The sequence below is a fragment of the Sarcophilus harrisii genome, chromosome 2, assembly GCF_902635505.1.
Source record: "Sarcophilus harrisii chromosome 2, mSarHar1.11, whole genome shotgun sequence".
Classification (NCBI taxonomy): Eukaryota; Metazoa; Chordata; class Mammalia; order Dasyuromorphia; family Dasyuridae; genus Sarcophilus; species Sarcophilus harrisii.
This window is the reverse complement of record NC_045427.1, coordinates 83,675,182-83,688,311: the sequence shown is the minus strand read 5'-3', so window position 1 is coordinate 83,688,311 and position 13,130 is coordinate 83,675,182. Positions and strand designations below refer to the sequence as shown.

Sequence of the window (13,130 nt, the reverse complement as noted above, 5' to 3'; positions counted from 1 at the left end):
CTGAAAATAATTAATATTCCTTTCACTCACCAGTTAGATATGTGCTCCCAAACCACATAATCTCTATGCCTCAGTGATCATTGTTGCCATTTCAGAGCCTCTCATCAGGGTGACATCTCACACCAAAATGATTTCTTATAAATTAATCTTGATAACATGACAGTCTCAGTAATTTTAGTGGAATGCTTTCTCTTGTTTTTTTTTTTTCCACAGAAACTGTTGGCTATTTTCTTTATAACTTGATTGACAGCATGAGTGACTCAGAGGTACAGGCCAAGGAGGAGCATTTGAGACAATACTTCCATCAGCTGAAGAAGATGGTACCATTTCATTTTTTGCAACATAATGCCTGTCCTGTCTGACATGTATCTATTAGATTTGAAATTGCTGCTTTTAAGTACAACCAGACCACTTCTCAATGACATGGAAGAGTTAGAGACTTAAATTATGTCTGAGATAATTTCTGTTAGACAAATTTCAGTTTAGTTGTGTTTCAAAACTCATAATTTTTTCTCCACCTCTTGGTACAGAATATACAAATTCCTGAAAGCATCTACAGAGGGATTCATAAACGGCTACATAGGCTCCATGTTCCTGAATTAATTAAGGTGTGTGTGAGAAATAGTAACTATTTTAAATAAATTTCTGTGCCTACAAAATCATTTAAATTTGTTTTCAAGATACTTTTATACAAAATAAACTTTTTTAAATCGGCCAACATCCATATGTCCTTTTATTATATACCCTATTGTCTATGTTTTAGAGATGATTTTCAGCTTCACTTTTAAGATTGTTAAAAAGGAATGGACAATATAACTTTCAAATGTTAAGTTACATAATTACAACTTAAATTTACCTAGTTTTTAATTCCATGCTTATATATCTGAATTTTAGGGTGTGGCCTTATTGGCTGATAGAGAGACTTCAAGGTTTTCAAAAGTAAGTATGTCTTAGCTGTTTTTCATGTAGTAATAGCTACAGTTAGTGTACAGCCTCAGAAAACATTTATATTGCCTACTTATTCCAGCAGTAAATTTTTTCTCTTCCCCCTTTGATTAATATTTGGGAATTGTAGAAGAGAAAAGGGGGAAAACAGAGATTAGATCACTTAACAAGCATGTTTCTTTTGGTTGTTTTCAAAAAAAAAAAAGTCCTCATTCGTTTTAAAAAAAAATTGTGAAAGGAACATTTTCACTTTGCCAAAATGTTACTTCAATTTTTGCATTTTTTTTTTTTAGCACTATTTTTGACATCTTATAGAATATATCATTTTCTTAACACTATTGGAGGAATTGGGAAAGTTATATAAAATATTATAATATACATAAATACATACATACTTGTTTTTAAAGAAATGTTGACATTTCCTCATGAAGTATAGTTTTTGGTAAATTTCTCATTTCTACAGATTTTGGGGGAAAACTTATCTGACATAGAACAGAAACTTGAAAATTTGAAAACTGAAAAACAGCCCATAGGAGATGTCCTGAAGCAACTTATACTAAAACTGTGTTCAGAAGAGGTAACTTGAATAATACTGTCTTTTAAAATTCCTATTTTTTTTCCTAAAGAATTTTAATTTTTTTGTAAGCAGTATTAAACTGCCAAGTAGAATGTTTATGACTTCTTTTTATTGTGGTTATAAATCAAATATAAGTGCAAAAAGTAATTAAATGAAGGATTAACTAATTTCTGCTACACCTTGAATGGCATGTTTTCGGGTTGCTGAAGTTTGTTTACAATAATCTGCAAAGTGAATGATAGTAACAGCTGTGATAGGTTTATCATACATGCCAAATGTCCTTTTAAGCCATGGCTCCGGTCTCTTATATCTAGATTGTCAAGCAACTGATACATGCAGTAGTCATTTGCAAGTCAAATATTACTAGGTTGTTAATGCAGGGATTGAAATTCCATTTTCCTGCTGGAAGAAAGCTTTTTCTGAGATAAAGGGGCTCTTGCCGTCATTCGGCAGGCGTCCAGCTGTACTTCTTATTCATTATAGTGTGTGACTGCAATTTGTTGGCTATCACTAGACTTTTGTTGAATTTCTAGTTCTGTACGGTTTAGTCATAGAACCATGGTACTAAAATAGTCATAACTGTGTTTCACATGATAATATGATATCTTGCCTTGATGTAAAGTACAAAAATACTATATTGAGGTGGTTTTAAATCAGATTATTTCAATTTATGAAAATATATGCAGCTACTGGGCTTCAACTGATTTTTTTAAAATTAAATTTCAAGGTTTCCTTATTTTGTTTTTATGGTTTGAAAGATAAAAATGAGACAAAATTTGCTGTTTTAGGACTTGGTGTAGTATCTATATACATAATCTTATTAATTTGTTTTTGGTTAAACACTCAATCCTCATAAATGTGCTCATGATGAAATAGAATGTTACATAGAAAGGTATAGTTGATTTAAGTTTAAACATAATTTGTTAAATAAAACCAATTTTGAAACTCAGCAGGCTCAAAATCAAGCACATTGTTAACATTTGCATTCACTTTTTCTTTTATTCCTTTTAGAATATGCAGAAAGCTCTTGAAATAAAAACAAAATATGAATCTGACATGGTTGTCGGTGGTTATGCAGCTTTAATAAATCTGTGCTGTCGACATGATAATGTAGAAGAAGCAATGAACCTGAAACAGCAAGTGTAAGTACACTGGCACTGAAACATGTCACTGAGATTTATGCTGATACACAACCCTCCGTGAATTATGCAGGCTGACTGAAAACCCTCCCCTGTAGTCTTAAATTCTCTTCTTCTCCAGTATTTAATGTCATCAGAATTCCAACATTTCAGACTACATCTTTAAAAAGGCTCTTATTTGTCCATTTTCCAGTTTCTCTCTTAACCGGGGCTGTACTTAGTTATTCTCTACAGTAAAATGGCAGCCACTGTTGAGGACTCTATGATAAAGCCTGTTGACAGACACTCCCTTTTCTAGCTTCCAGGGGAAATCTCATTATGGTGTCAAAATTGGAAATTGTAGAAGAGAATTAACACCATCCAATGGTGACTAGATCGTTGGTTTGCTTTTTGATCACCTTGCCTTACATTTTGTCCCACTAAAAATCCATTCATTACCTTTCAAAGTATGTCTTTATGCTTGAATGTTTATGATGAATGAGCTGAAATAAACTTTGATACTTTTGTTGATGTTTCTCTGTGTATATGCAACTTTTGATTATTAGCTTATGCAGGCCATTAAAAGACATGGTAGTATTGATAGTGTCAGTTATTAATTTTGATTTTTCTTTTAAACATTTCAATTATGATTTTTGTTTTGCCTAGTTATTTTCCTCCAAGTGAGCCCTTATGAAAAGCAAGTTTGCCCACTCAGATAAAATATCTCACCTGTAGTCCTCCACTTAATGCCCATATACTAAAATTTTTAGGGATCCTTGTGACAAGTCAGGTGTTTCTTTATCAAAACAACTATCATAACTTACTTAGGTCATTTATCAACACCTTAGCAACTTGCTAATAGGCAAAACTATCCATGTTTTTATGTTTGACTTGAATATCTTTTACAACTTAGAAAAATGAGGAATTCTTGACTATGAAAATTTGACTATTCTTTAATTTTTAGAGACCGAATCGATTCATCAATTACTCTTTCCCCGGGCAAGTATGTATCTCTTGTGAAAGCCTTGATGAAGCATGGCCGAGTACAAGGTATGCCTCCTGCCTTTGACTGAAATAAAAATGGACAGTGAAAGTATCTTGCCACTGGAATAAAATGTGAATTGATATTAATGGTGTATCATGTCCTGCAAAGTGCTTGAACATTTTGCATACAAATTTGCATGTGAATTCAACCAGAGATGCTTGGACAGTACAGGCCATTAGTTTTAATGGATTTGCAAGCTTGTCATTTACATTTGCACAGCTCAGTGCCTTTTGCATTTCTGCAGCTAGCTCTTATTAGCATTGCTGTTTGGATCTGGTTGGAAGCTCATGACTTATGGCACAAATGGTATATGTGCCTACACTAATGGCTTTGTTTTTGCTTAAGAAGGTTTGAAGGTAGAACATAAAACCTGGAAATATTTCCTTATAGAAAACGGAATTAGGAGTGGTTTTGATCGTAACTTTGAGAGTTCCCCTATCTGCATGCAACCCTTGTTTCCACTAAAATATCTTCACTTGAACCCAGCTTTTGTTCTTGAAAAATCAAGCAGTCTCCCTCTCCCTTCACTGCATCCCACATTTTGTGACCCATGTTTCTTACTGAGGTAAAAATAATGTAATCACACTTGGTAATATTAAAATCTTGATTTTGTAATTTCCTTGATTTACATGTGTGAATTGCTAACATGATTTATTCTTTATCATATTTCTACACAAGTCAGTGTTTCATTATGAGAAAGATAAAAAGATTGCCTTTTGTTCCCCATAGGAGCATATATAACATTGAAAATGGTTTTTAAAAATTAATCTACTTTCATTACTTGTGTATAAAGTGGTCAAAACAATTTGTCTGTATAATAATTAGAAAAATGTTACAAAAATGCACTTATTCTATATACAAAAATGTTTGTTTCTGCCTTCCTAATGAAGCTTAATGAACCTAATGTTTTAACATTCAGTCTTTTGGAAAGCTTTCATTGGCTCTGCTTGGCTAATTAGTATCGACACAGCAAACAGGCCCTATCGGTATCAGACCATTAGTCTGGCTGTATATACAGTGTAAACACATCTTTATTATCTGGCCTCCTGACAAGCCATCTGCTGAAGAAACAATGGTGTGATTTAGCAGATGTTAGCATTGAACGATAAAAGCATCCATTTACTAGGATCTTACAGCTATAGGGCACACTGTACAAGGTTATGTGTTGCAGAGTGGGCACACGGTTTCTATCTATAATTTGTAGTCAAAGTTGCAGGGAAATGATAAAACCATGCTATTGTGGATTTATAATTGTAGTCTCGTTTAGAAATGCAAGTAGTAATTAACTTGAAATCGGCATTATACACCAGAATTTGCATTCCTGCTGGGTTTGAAATGCTGTTTTAATAGCAGTTTGTTTTCCCTACATGAAATTACCTAAGGGTCTTTTGTGTTACTTCATTGTAGATGCTATTAACATTCTAAAGGAGATAAAAGAGAAGAATATTTTTCTCAAAGACAGAACATTCTTTTCCCACATCATCCATGAGGCTGCCCTCCTAGGAGAAGTTGAACCAGTTAAGCAGTTACATGAAACCATCTTGACCCTGGGGTTAGCCAAACCAAACGTCACTTTGTGTTCCCCTTTGGTTACTCTTCACCTTGAAAAGTAAGTTAATTGAAATTTGGAGATGGGTTTTTAAGGATATAATGGGTTATTTGCAAGGTGGGAAGGTTGTCTCTATATAAATCATCTATGGTGATATAAATAATTTTATTTTGCATCATCTGTGGAAAATAACTTGAATTAAAAAGAAAACCATTCAATTCTGCTTCTCTTGTACTACTAAAGTATTTTGTTGATGCCAATTTTCTTCAAGTATATCCAAAAGTCACATGGTTGAATTGGAGCTGGTGAGTCTTGTGTGCAAATCCTGCCTGGGACAGTAGGGCTCTAGCCACAGGCAAGTTACTTAACCTTTATTGGACTTGGTAATCCCACCCATCTTCTTCATTTGGTCGTTCCCCTCCCCCTCTACTATCTACTTTTTGTAAAATGGAGATAGTACGATCCAAGGTACCTGCCCATAAAGTAGGTCTGCAGCTCACACAAGATAGCTAATGGAAATGGAACTGGCATCAAGCATAACACAAAGGGCAACTATATTTATTTATTTATTTTTAACTAAGTAGAATTATATCTGACAAAGATTAAACTGTAACTAACCCTACATTTGGGGCGTTGTCTTAAGTGTTGCAATTATTGTAAGAAATAATATCCTCTAGGCTTTTTATTATAGCATCATAATTGCATGACATAGAAGCATATTTTTGCTTCTACATGACATTTTATTGCAATTATGTCCTTTGATACTGCTGTTCTTTGTAAGTGTTAAGGAGTTTTCTTTGGGAAGAAAATTAATTTTGATATAATCCAGAAATTGTTGAAATTTGAAGATTGAAGATTTTCCTTTGCTGTGAGTTAATGACATATATAGAATTGTAGAGCAGATTGATATTTTGTTCCTGCTTCACTGCAGCAGAATCTGACCTTTTAGAAATCAACTTAAGGCCTTGTGATGGAAGTACTTCTTGTACATATCCATTTTCTTTGTTTATTTGCATTTTATGCATTAGATCTCGATTTTGTATCTCTGTAATTTAAAATCTTATAATCTGTTGACAGTAAATTGGTTTTACTGATAGTAGTACATGTGTGTATATTTCCATGAATTAAGTTGAATTAGGAATGCTTTCTTTTGTCAGATGGTCACATTTGAACAACAGTTCCAAAAAGAGCCAACTATAACAACATTTGTTTGCTATCCAATGATTTGAGTTGTCCGAAGTAAATAAATTGACAAACTGCCTCCGTTTAGGAATGAATATTGAAATAAAGGCATTTTTACCAGGGTCATGTGTGTTGAGTATTAAGGTTTGTAAAGTGACCTTGACTGCTTTGCATTGACTAGTAGAAAGTTTTCAAATTGAATTGTTTCTCAAGCTTAGATCCTTTTTAAGAACTACTGACACAACTAGCTATTGGAATATTGAGCTTTTTTAGTCACAGCCTTTACTGCAAATGAAAATCCTATAATTATTATGTTTCCTACTAGATTTTTTTGTTACATAAAGCACCCATCTCTGCAAACAGCAACTGGGTTCTGCATAGGCTTTAAAAAGAATTTAATTAAAATGGGCCCAATGCCCAGAAGTATTAAACATTTCTTCACTACTAGGCAGAAATTTACCAGTGAAAGCAGTGAGGCCAGATGAGTTAAAGATATCTCAAATAGAAATACTTTGGTGAGCACAGAGATCTCAGACTCCTTCCTAAAGAGGTCTGCAGATGGGGCTCGAGAACTGAACAGGACTTGGCAAGCTAAATTGGAAATTCAGAGAAAAAAGGAAAGTAAAACAACATCAAATAATGGTAGTTGATAATGTTTGCTGTCATAACCCTACCTCCTGATTGGCTTCTATGTGTGGATGGCCCCTTATTTAGTGACATTACAATTTTGCTTTCTTAATAAACCTTTGCTCACTTAAACTGTTTGGGAGTCTAAAAAGGTGCCCTTAAATAATTTTTTCTTCTCTTCAGTGCTTCCATCCCACACCCTCCTTAATCCAACAGCAGGTACCTCATCTTCTTTCCTCACACATATTTTTGCAGTCTACTATGAGTTTTTAAGAGAAATTTTAAAAGAAAAAAAAGAGGTTTCTATTAAAATGTTTTGTATTTTAAAAATACCACAAAATACAAGCCATTTGTTGACTTTTATGTACCTTTTAGTGATGAAGGCATTTTTAGTTAATGGCCTAAAGATAATTTGGTGTTTAATGGTGAAATGTTAGAAAAGATTTTCTAATTATGTGTCTGAATCATTTAGTAAAACTTACTTTATATTCAGTTATTTAGATTAATAGTTACTTCATGCTGTTTGGAAGCAAAAAGCTCACATACATTTAATCTGATTACTTTTGTTTAAATCACCAGTAGTGTGTTGTTGACTCGAGCAGGGTTGTAATTTCATCTAGTATATGAACAATATACATTTAAAATTAATATAGATTTGTCAGAAAAAACTCAAGACATTTTATAGCTCTTCATCTTTTTCATTGAAATAGTAGCATCATGGAACAGCATTTCAGAAAAATCTTAAGAGGATGTGATTTAGGATGTTTAATTGTGAGTAGTCTTGAGATATTGAATTTCCCAAAAGGATATAAGTTTGCCGATATTTCAGATCTTTCTTAGCTTTTTAAAAAAAGTCATTCTTGCTATATTGAATCACACAAGCTGAGAGGTTCATACCTGAATCATAAAAAAATCTTTGTGATTATGGGTGTAATACTTTTTTTTTTCTTTTTGCAGTTAGTAGTCCAGGGGGAATCTCAAACATTAGCAGATTTGCAAAACTATAAGGAGGTTTGTAAAAATAAGCTGCTTCTGTAGTCTCTCTTGATAATCTTTTCCTTGAAGAGGGAAACGGCTCAGAGAACAAAACAGTTCTGGGCTTTGCTTTCATTTGCTAATAGATTGTATTTTAGAAAGCAGATATGTAAACAATAACAGCTCTGTAACATTTGTCTACAGGTTATTTAACATAGATTTCTTTTCTTTTTCTTATATTATGCTGATTTATTTCTCTCATTGAAATAGTGAATGATTCGAGACTTCTATTCATTATATTTTGGTTGATGAGTAGTTTGAAAATATCTTAAAGGAATCTTTGTTGAGTTGTTATTATGAGAAAGGAAGTGATGATATGAAAACCATATTTAGTAGGTAAAACTTGCATGTTATTTTTGATTTAACTTCTTTATAGTTGGTTGATCTATTTTTAGTCTCATTGCATTTTAGAAATAATTGGAACCATCTGACTGGATTATATGTTAGATCTAGGTGATCAAAGATGCTTTAATTTGTACTATTTTTTAAGGGTTCTTCTGGGATAATTTGTGTTACTATCTGTATGTATTTCACTTAAAGTCCCATTCACCAGATACGTAAGTATATTATGAATTGATTCATTGCATTATACAAAGTTCTTGGCTGAGTGTAAGTGGTTCAGAAGACATTTCCAAAAGACAAAGCTATAACAAAATAAGTTTAAGGCAAGTTCTTGGCTCAGTATCAGTGAGTGGATCAGAAGACATTTCCAAAAGACAAAGCTATAATAAAATAAGTTTAAGGCATACTTTAAAAATCTTTTGCATGTGCAATTAATGTTATTTTTAAAAATAGTTGCTTTATTTCTCCCCTTTTTGTTTTTAATTGAATATTGTCTTTATTTGTGGAATGCTTGCTCTCTAGTTTGAAATTCTATAAGTGCTGTAAGGAAATTAAGGAGGTTTGGCTCTTTTACTCCATTATTGCAATTAGGAATTTAGCATCATCAGTGCCAAAGGACAAAGTGGTTCATTTGCCCTAGAGGGACAGGACAGTGATAAGATGATTTTTCGTCAAGGATCATTGGGTCGTAATTAAGTTACATTCATGGCTATTGCTTTTTGAAGGATGATTGGTAAATGACAGGCTTCATGTACTTAGTACGGACAGTGTTCACTAGGGTTTTTTCTCCCTCTGTCAGAAAATCCTGTTGAGCCTGATAATGTAAATGTGGCATTTTATTCTGAACAAAAGAGCAGGGAAATGAGCTATCTTGTCTAATCATTCAGTTGTTTAACACCGACTTCCAGTTTAGACTCAATTGGCTGGAAAGCACTTGACATGTGAAGTTAGTGCTGTTCGGAACGCATGTTTGAGTAAATTTTAAAGTAAGTGACAGCTAAATTGTACCTAGGGAAATTACAAAGCCTTCAACACAGTTAATTTTTTGGGGAGGATTAGTTGTAATTGCAACACCAGTCTCCTTGAAGATTCCTCGTTATAGCTGATGAACAGGAGGGGGAAAAAACAACATTCAGTTCTTTCAAAAGCTGGTTTTCTTAACAGAATAATTTTTTGTAAAGCTGATTGCCTCTTCTAGAATTAAATTTTCCTCCACATTAACATCTGTTTATGATTTATATAGTGGGATTTGTTTTTAAGTGTTTTTTATTGTAGATATGGTTTTTTTTTTTTTTTAACTTCTCTCTTCCCCCCCTCATCCCCCCCAAGAGTCTCATTTCCTTTCTCTTTCTCTTTCTCTCTCTTTCTTTCTCTAGTGGTTTCAGATTTGAGAGCTTTTCAATCAGTAAACCCCTTAGGTAAATTGCCACTTCACTGAAGCTTTATGCATAACGTTGAAGCACTTTATTCCAATTAAAATCAATATTTAGAGTCTTTATTTTTATCAACCATATTCTCTGGGTTGGAAAGTTATTTATTTCAAGTAAAGCATTTAGGTTCAAAGGTTCTGTTGAAAATAGAAAAGAAGTGACATAACTTTTAGCAGTTCATGATAATTTGCCATTGGTCCTCAAGATTTTGTTAAGGCTCTATTTGACTTAATTGAGCCTATTTTTTAGAGAAATATGAAAGAATAACTTTAAGAAGTATTGGGCTATCATGGGTCAAGCTTAGCTTTTATAAGCATTTGTATTATTATGGCATACATTAATTTTTTTTGTAAATGGCTATTTCAAGTCAATAGGTAATATATAAAATATAATGGAAACATGCAATTGTTTAGAAGAATTGGCAGAAACTATGCCATATGATAGGTATTCACTTTATAAATTGTATGCATTTATTAAATGAGATCTTTTATAAGATCTGGGATAAAATATAATTTAAAAAAGGCAAATCTTTTCAGTTTTTGCTAGCATATATTACCAAAGTTCTTTTATACTTATTTATTGTAAGTCTGCTTAGTCAAATGATCTCTGAATTTAAGTCTCGGGTATACTTGTTTAGTGATGATGAAATCTAATATCCACATTTCTTCCATTTCTTTTCTTCCTCCCTTCCTCTCCCCCCCCCTCCCCCACTTAGATCTTAAATCCTATTGGTATTCCTTTGTAGGTTAAATTGACATATAGTAGTCACATATTAATTTTTGACATAGTTTGGGGTTTAAACAAAACTAAAGTTGATTACACTGTTATTCTTTCATAATCTTCAAAGTAAATGAAATTTAACATTTTTAAAAAGAATGGGCAGTCACATTCTAGCCAGATGTAATGTGTATATTTATAACATAAAACATCATGTGAGGTGCCATTCTTTTATTTGATTTTGAAGAAGTAGGGTCTCCATATGCAAAACAATGGCCTTGGAAGAATCCTAGTTCTGAAACTTGTCCTCCCACCTGAGCAAGTCCTCTCACCTTTGCTCTTGTCATTCTTTCTCTCTTCTCCTTTCCTTTTCCTTCCTATTAAAGAATTGATCTAGGTGTTTTCCCAGTTCTACATCTGTATACTTCCTTAGGATCTCTGCAGTTTATGTCACCAGACTATAGTTATTTGGTCTCTTATCAATCAAATAATCTTTTAATTGCATGTTATAAAAGAAAATTATAAAATTTCCCTATTTATGAACATGAAAAAAAATTTCCCCCAAAGAAACATTTACGAAGGTTTAGAGCCAAGAATTCCCCTGCCTTTTTTGTTATGTAACCCCCTTACCCATGGTCTTATGGTCTAGAGTAAATGATAGAAAAAAAGGAAATTTGGTAACTTTGATATATTTGTCTCATATAACTATGCTTATAATAGGAAGATTGATACATAAGATTTTAAACTATGGGTCTCTTGTTGTTCCCTGAAGTTAGACCTGTAGTGAATTGGTTTCAGCTTGTGTTAAGTACACACATATTCCTTTTTTTTACCTTTCCTGTTGCTGCTCATTTATTACTGTGTAATAGTCACATTTTATTGCTTGTCCCGTTTGTTTATTGTTTTAAATCATGCCAACTGATTTGTTACTGTTATTTTAATTGTATGGGAATCTTCTAGGTTGTATTGGTTACTAAAACTCTCAAATTTATTTCATGATTTTGTTAATCGGGGGGAAATGGATGCCTGTTAATTAAATGGGTGTATAGAAAGATTCTAACCAAACTTGGATTTAAAGCAAGATTATTGAGTGATCATAAAAATCTTTATATCTATGGGAGCTACTGTTGCATTTCTCCAGTATGACAGTAATCTAGCCTGCAGCATCTACTTGCAGTTTTGAAATTAACCTGTAATTTAGTCTTCACCCCAAATGACAAAAATCCACATGCCTCTGTGGGGTGCCAGAAGATGCGCTGTCAACAGGGCTCAGTGAGGAGCTGAGAAGGGGGAGCGAGCTCTGCCATCGGCTCATTTTCACGGGGTGTCAGTGTTATTGCAACAAAATTAGGGTTTCTTGTGAGAGTGTTTTTTACTCTGAAGTACAGCTGAAGATCCTTATCGTGATAAAAATAAGTCATTCAATCTGGAACAACAGATCATTTGTATTAATGGACAGAATATTATTGGTTTAACAAAAATGGGAGGCTGTTCTGTCCAAACTATTGAATATGTGTGAGATCATTTACTTATACTTAAATTTGAACTGTAACCTTTTTATACTCAAAAAGTTTTTCCCACAAATGGCTTTTCTTACTTTTGAACAGGGCTTCTCAGTAGAATTTGGCCTTTGGTGTTGACTAGCTGTGTGATCTTGGTCAAATAATACCCCTCTGTAAGTAACCCTTAATCAACTAGAGGAGGAAATGGCAAGATACAAGTTTGCAAAGAATTGGGCACATCTGAACAACATTATCATAGAATGTCAGAATTGGAAAAGACCTGTCCCAGCTATGCCAACCAAATATTCTTGTTATGGCCTTGGCTCACAGAGCTTCATAAAGGGAGCCCATTCTAATATTTAACTGGCATCCCCGAAAGTTTTTCCTTTTTTTTAACCTAAGATTTTCTCTTTGGAACTTCCACCCAACTTTTTCGTGTCATGCCTTCAGTGGGACCAACCAGTCAGCAAATTTTTATTAAGCACTTATAATTGCTAAGTTCTGGACATTTAAAGACTTATGGCAAAATATATATATAGAGAGAAACTTATGGATATATATATATATATATATATATATATTATTCAGAGCTATCATACTCACTGGAAACATCTTCAATTTATATTTTTTCCTATTTCCTAGATTCTATCTACCATAGGTGTAGAATGAGGAAGTAGATATGCAGGGCAAGGAGAAAGGTAAATTTTAGAGCCAAAATGATTTAGTGGGAAGAGGAATGGACTTGGTATTGGGGAACACCTGAATTTTAAGTCTTGTCACTTATTAGTGGTAGACTGGTGAACAATTCATTACTCTATCGTTTCTAGACAAGGAAATGGATTTTCAAGGAGATTGATATTTGTATTTCCTAAGAAAATCAACTGAGATTACATATGATAGACAGGGTCATAAGGTTGTATTTTTTCTTCTCAAGCTACTAACAAATTGGTTGACCTTTAAGGACATCAGTTTTCTTTCCTAATAAATAAGGGCTTATTACTAGATGAATATGGCCAGGTTTTTGAGGTCATTTGTCATAATAAAGTCTTCTTCCAAGGCGG

General features: G+C 33.2%; 1 protein-coding gene across 1 annotated transcript in view; it reads left to right on the top strand.

The window, feature by feature from the left end:
• The window catches only part of LRPPRC (leucine rich pentatricopeptide repeat containing), a 106,754-nt gene that overhangs the window by 52,744 nt on the left and 40,880 nt on the right, over positions 1–13,130 (top strand). The window contains exons 17-23 of the mRNA XM_031950416.1: positions 214–320; positions 531–608; positions 895–939; positions 1,409–1,522; positions 2,534–2,664; positions 3,605–3,690; positions 5,093–5,294. Of these exons, the coding sequence (XP_031806276.1) occupies positions 214–320; positions 531–608; positions 895–939; positions 1,409–1,522; positions 2,534–2,664; positions 3,605–3,690; positions 5,093–5,294 (763 nt within the window). The remainder of the gene's footprint in view (positions 1–213; positions 321–530; positions 609–894; positions 940–1,408; positions 1,523–2,533; positions 2,665–3,604; positions 3,691–5,092; positions 5,295–13,130) is intronic.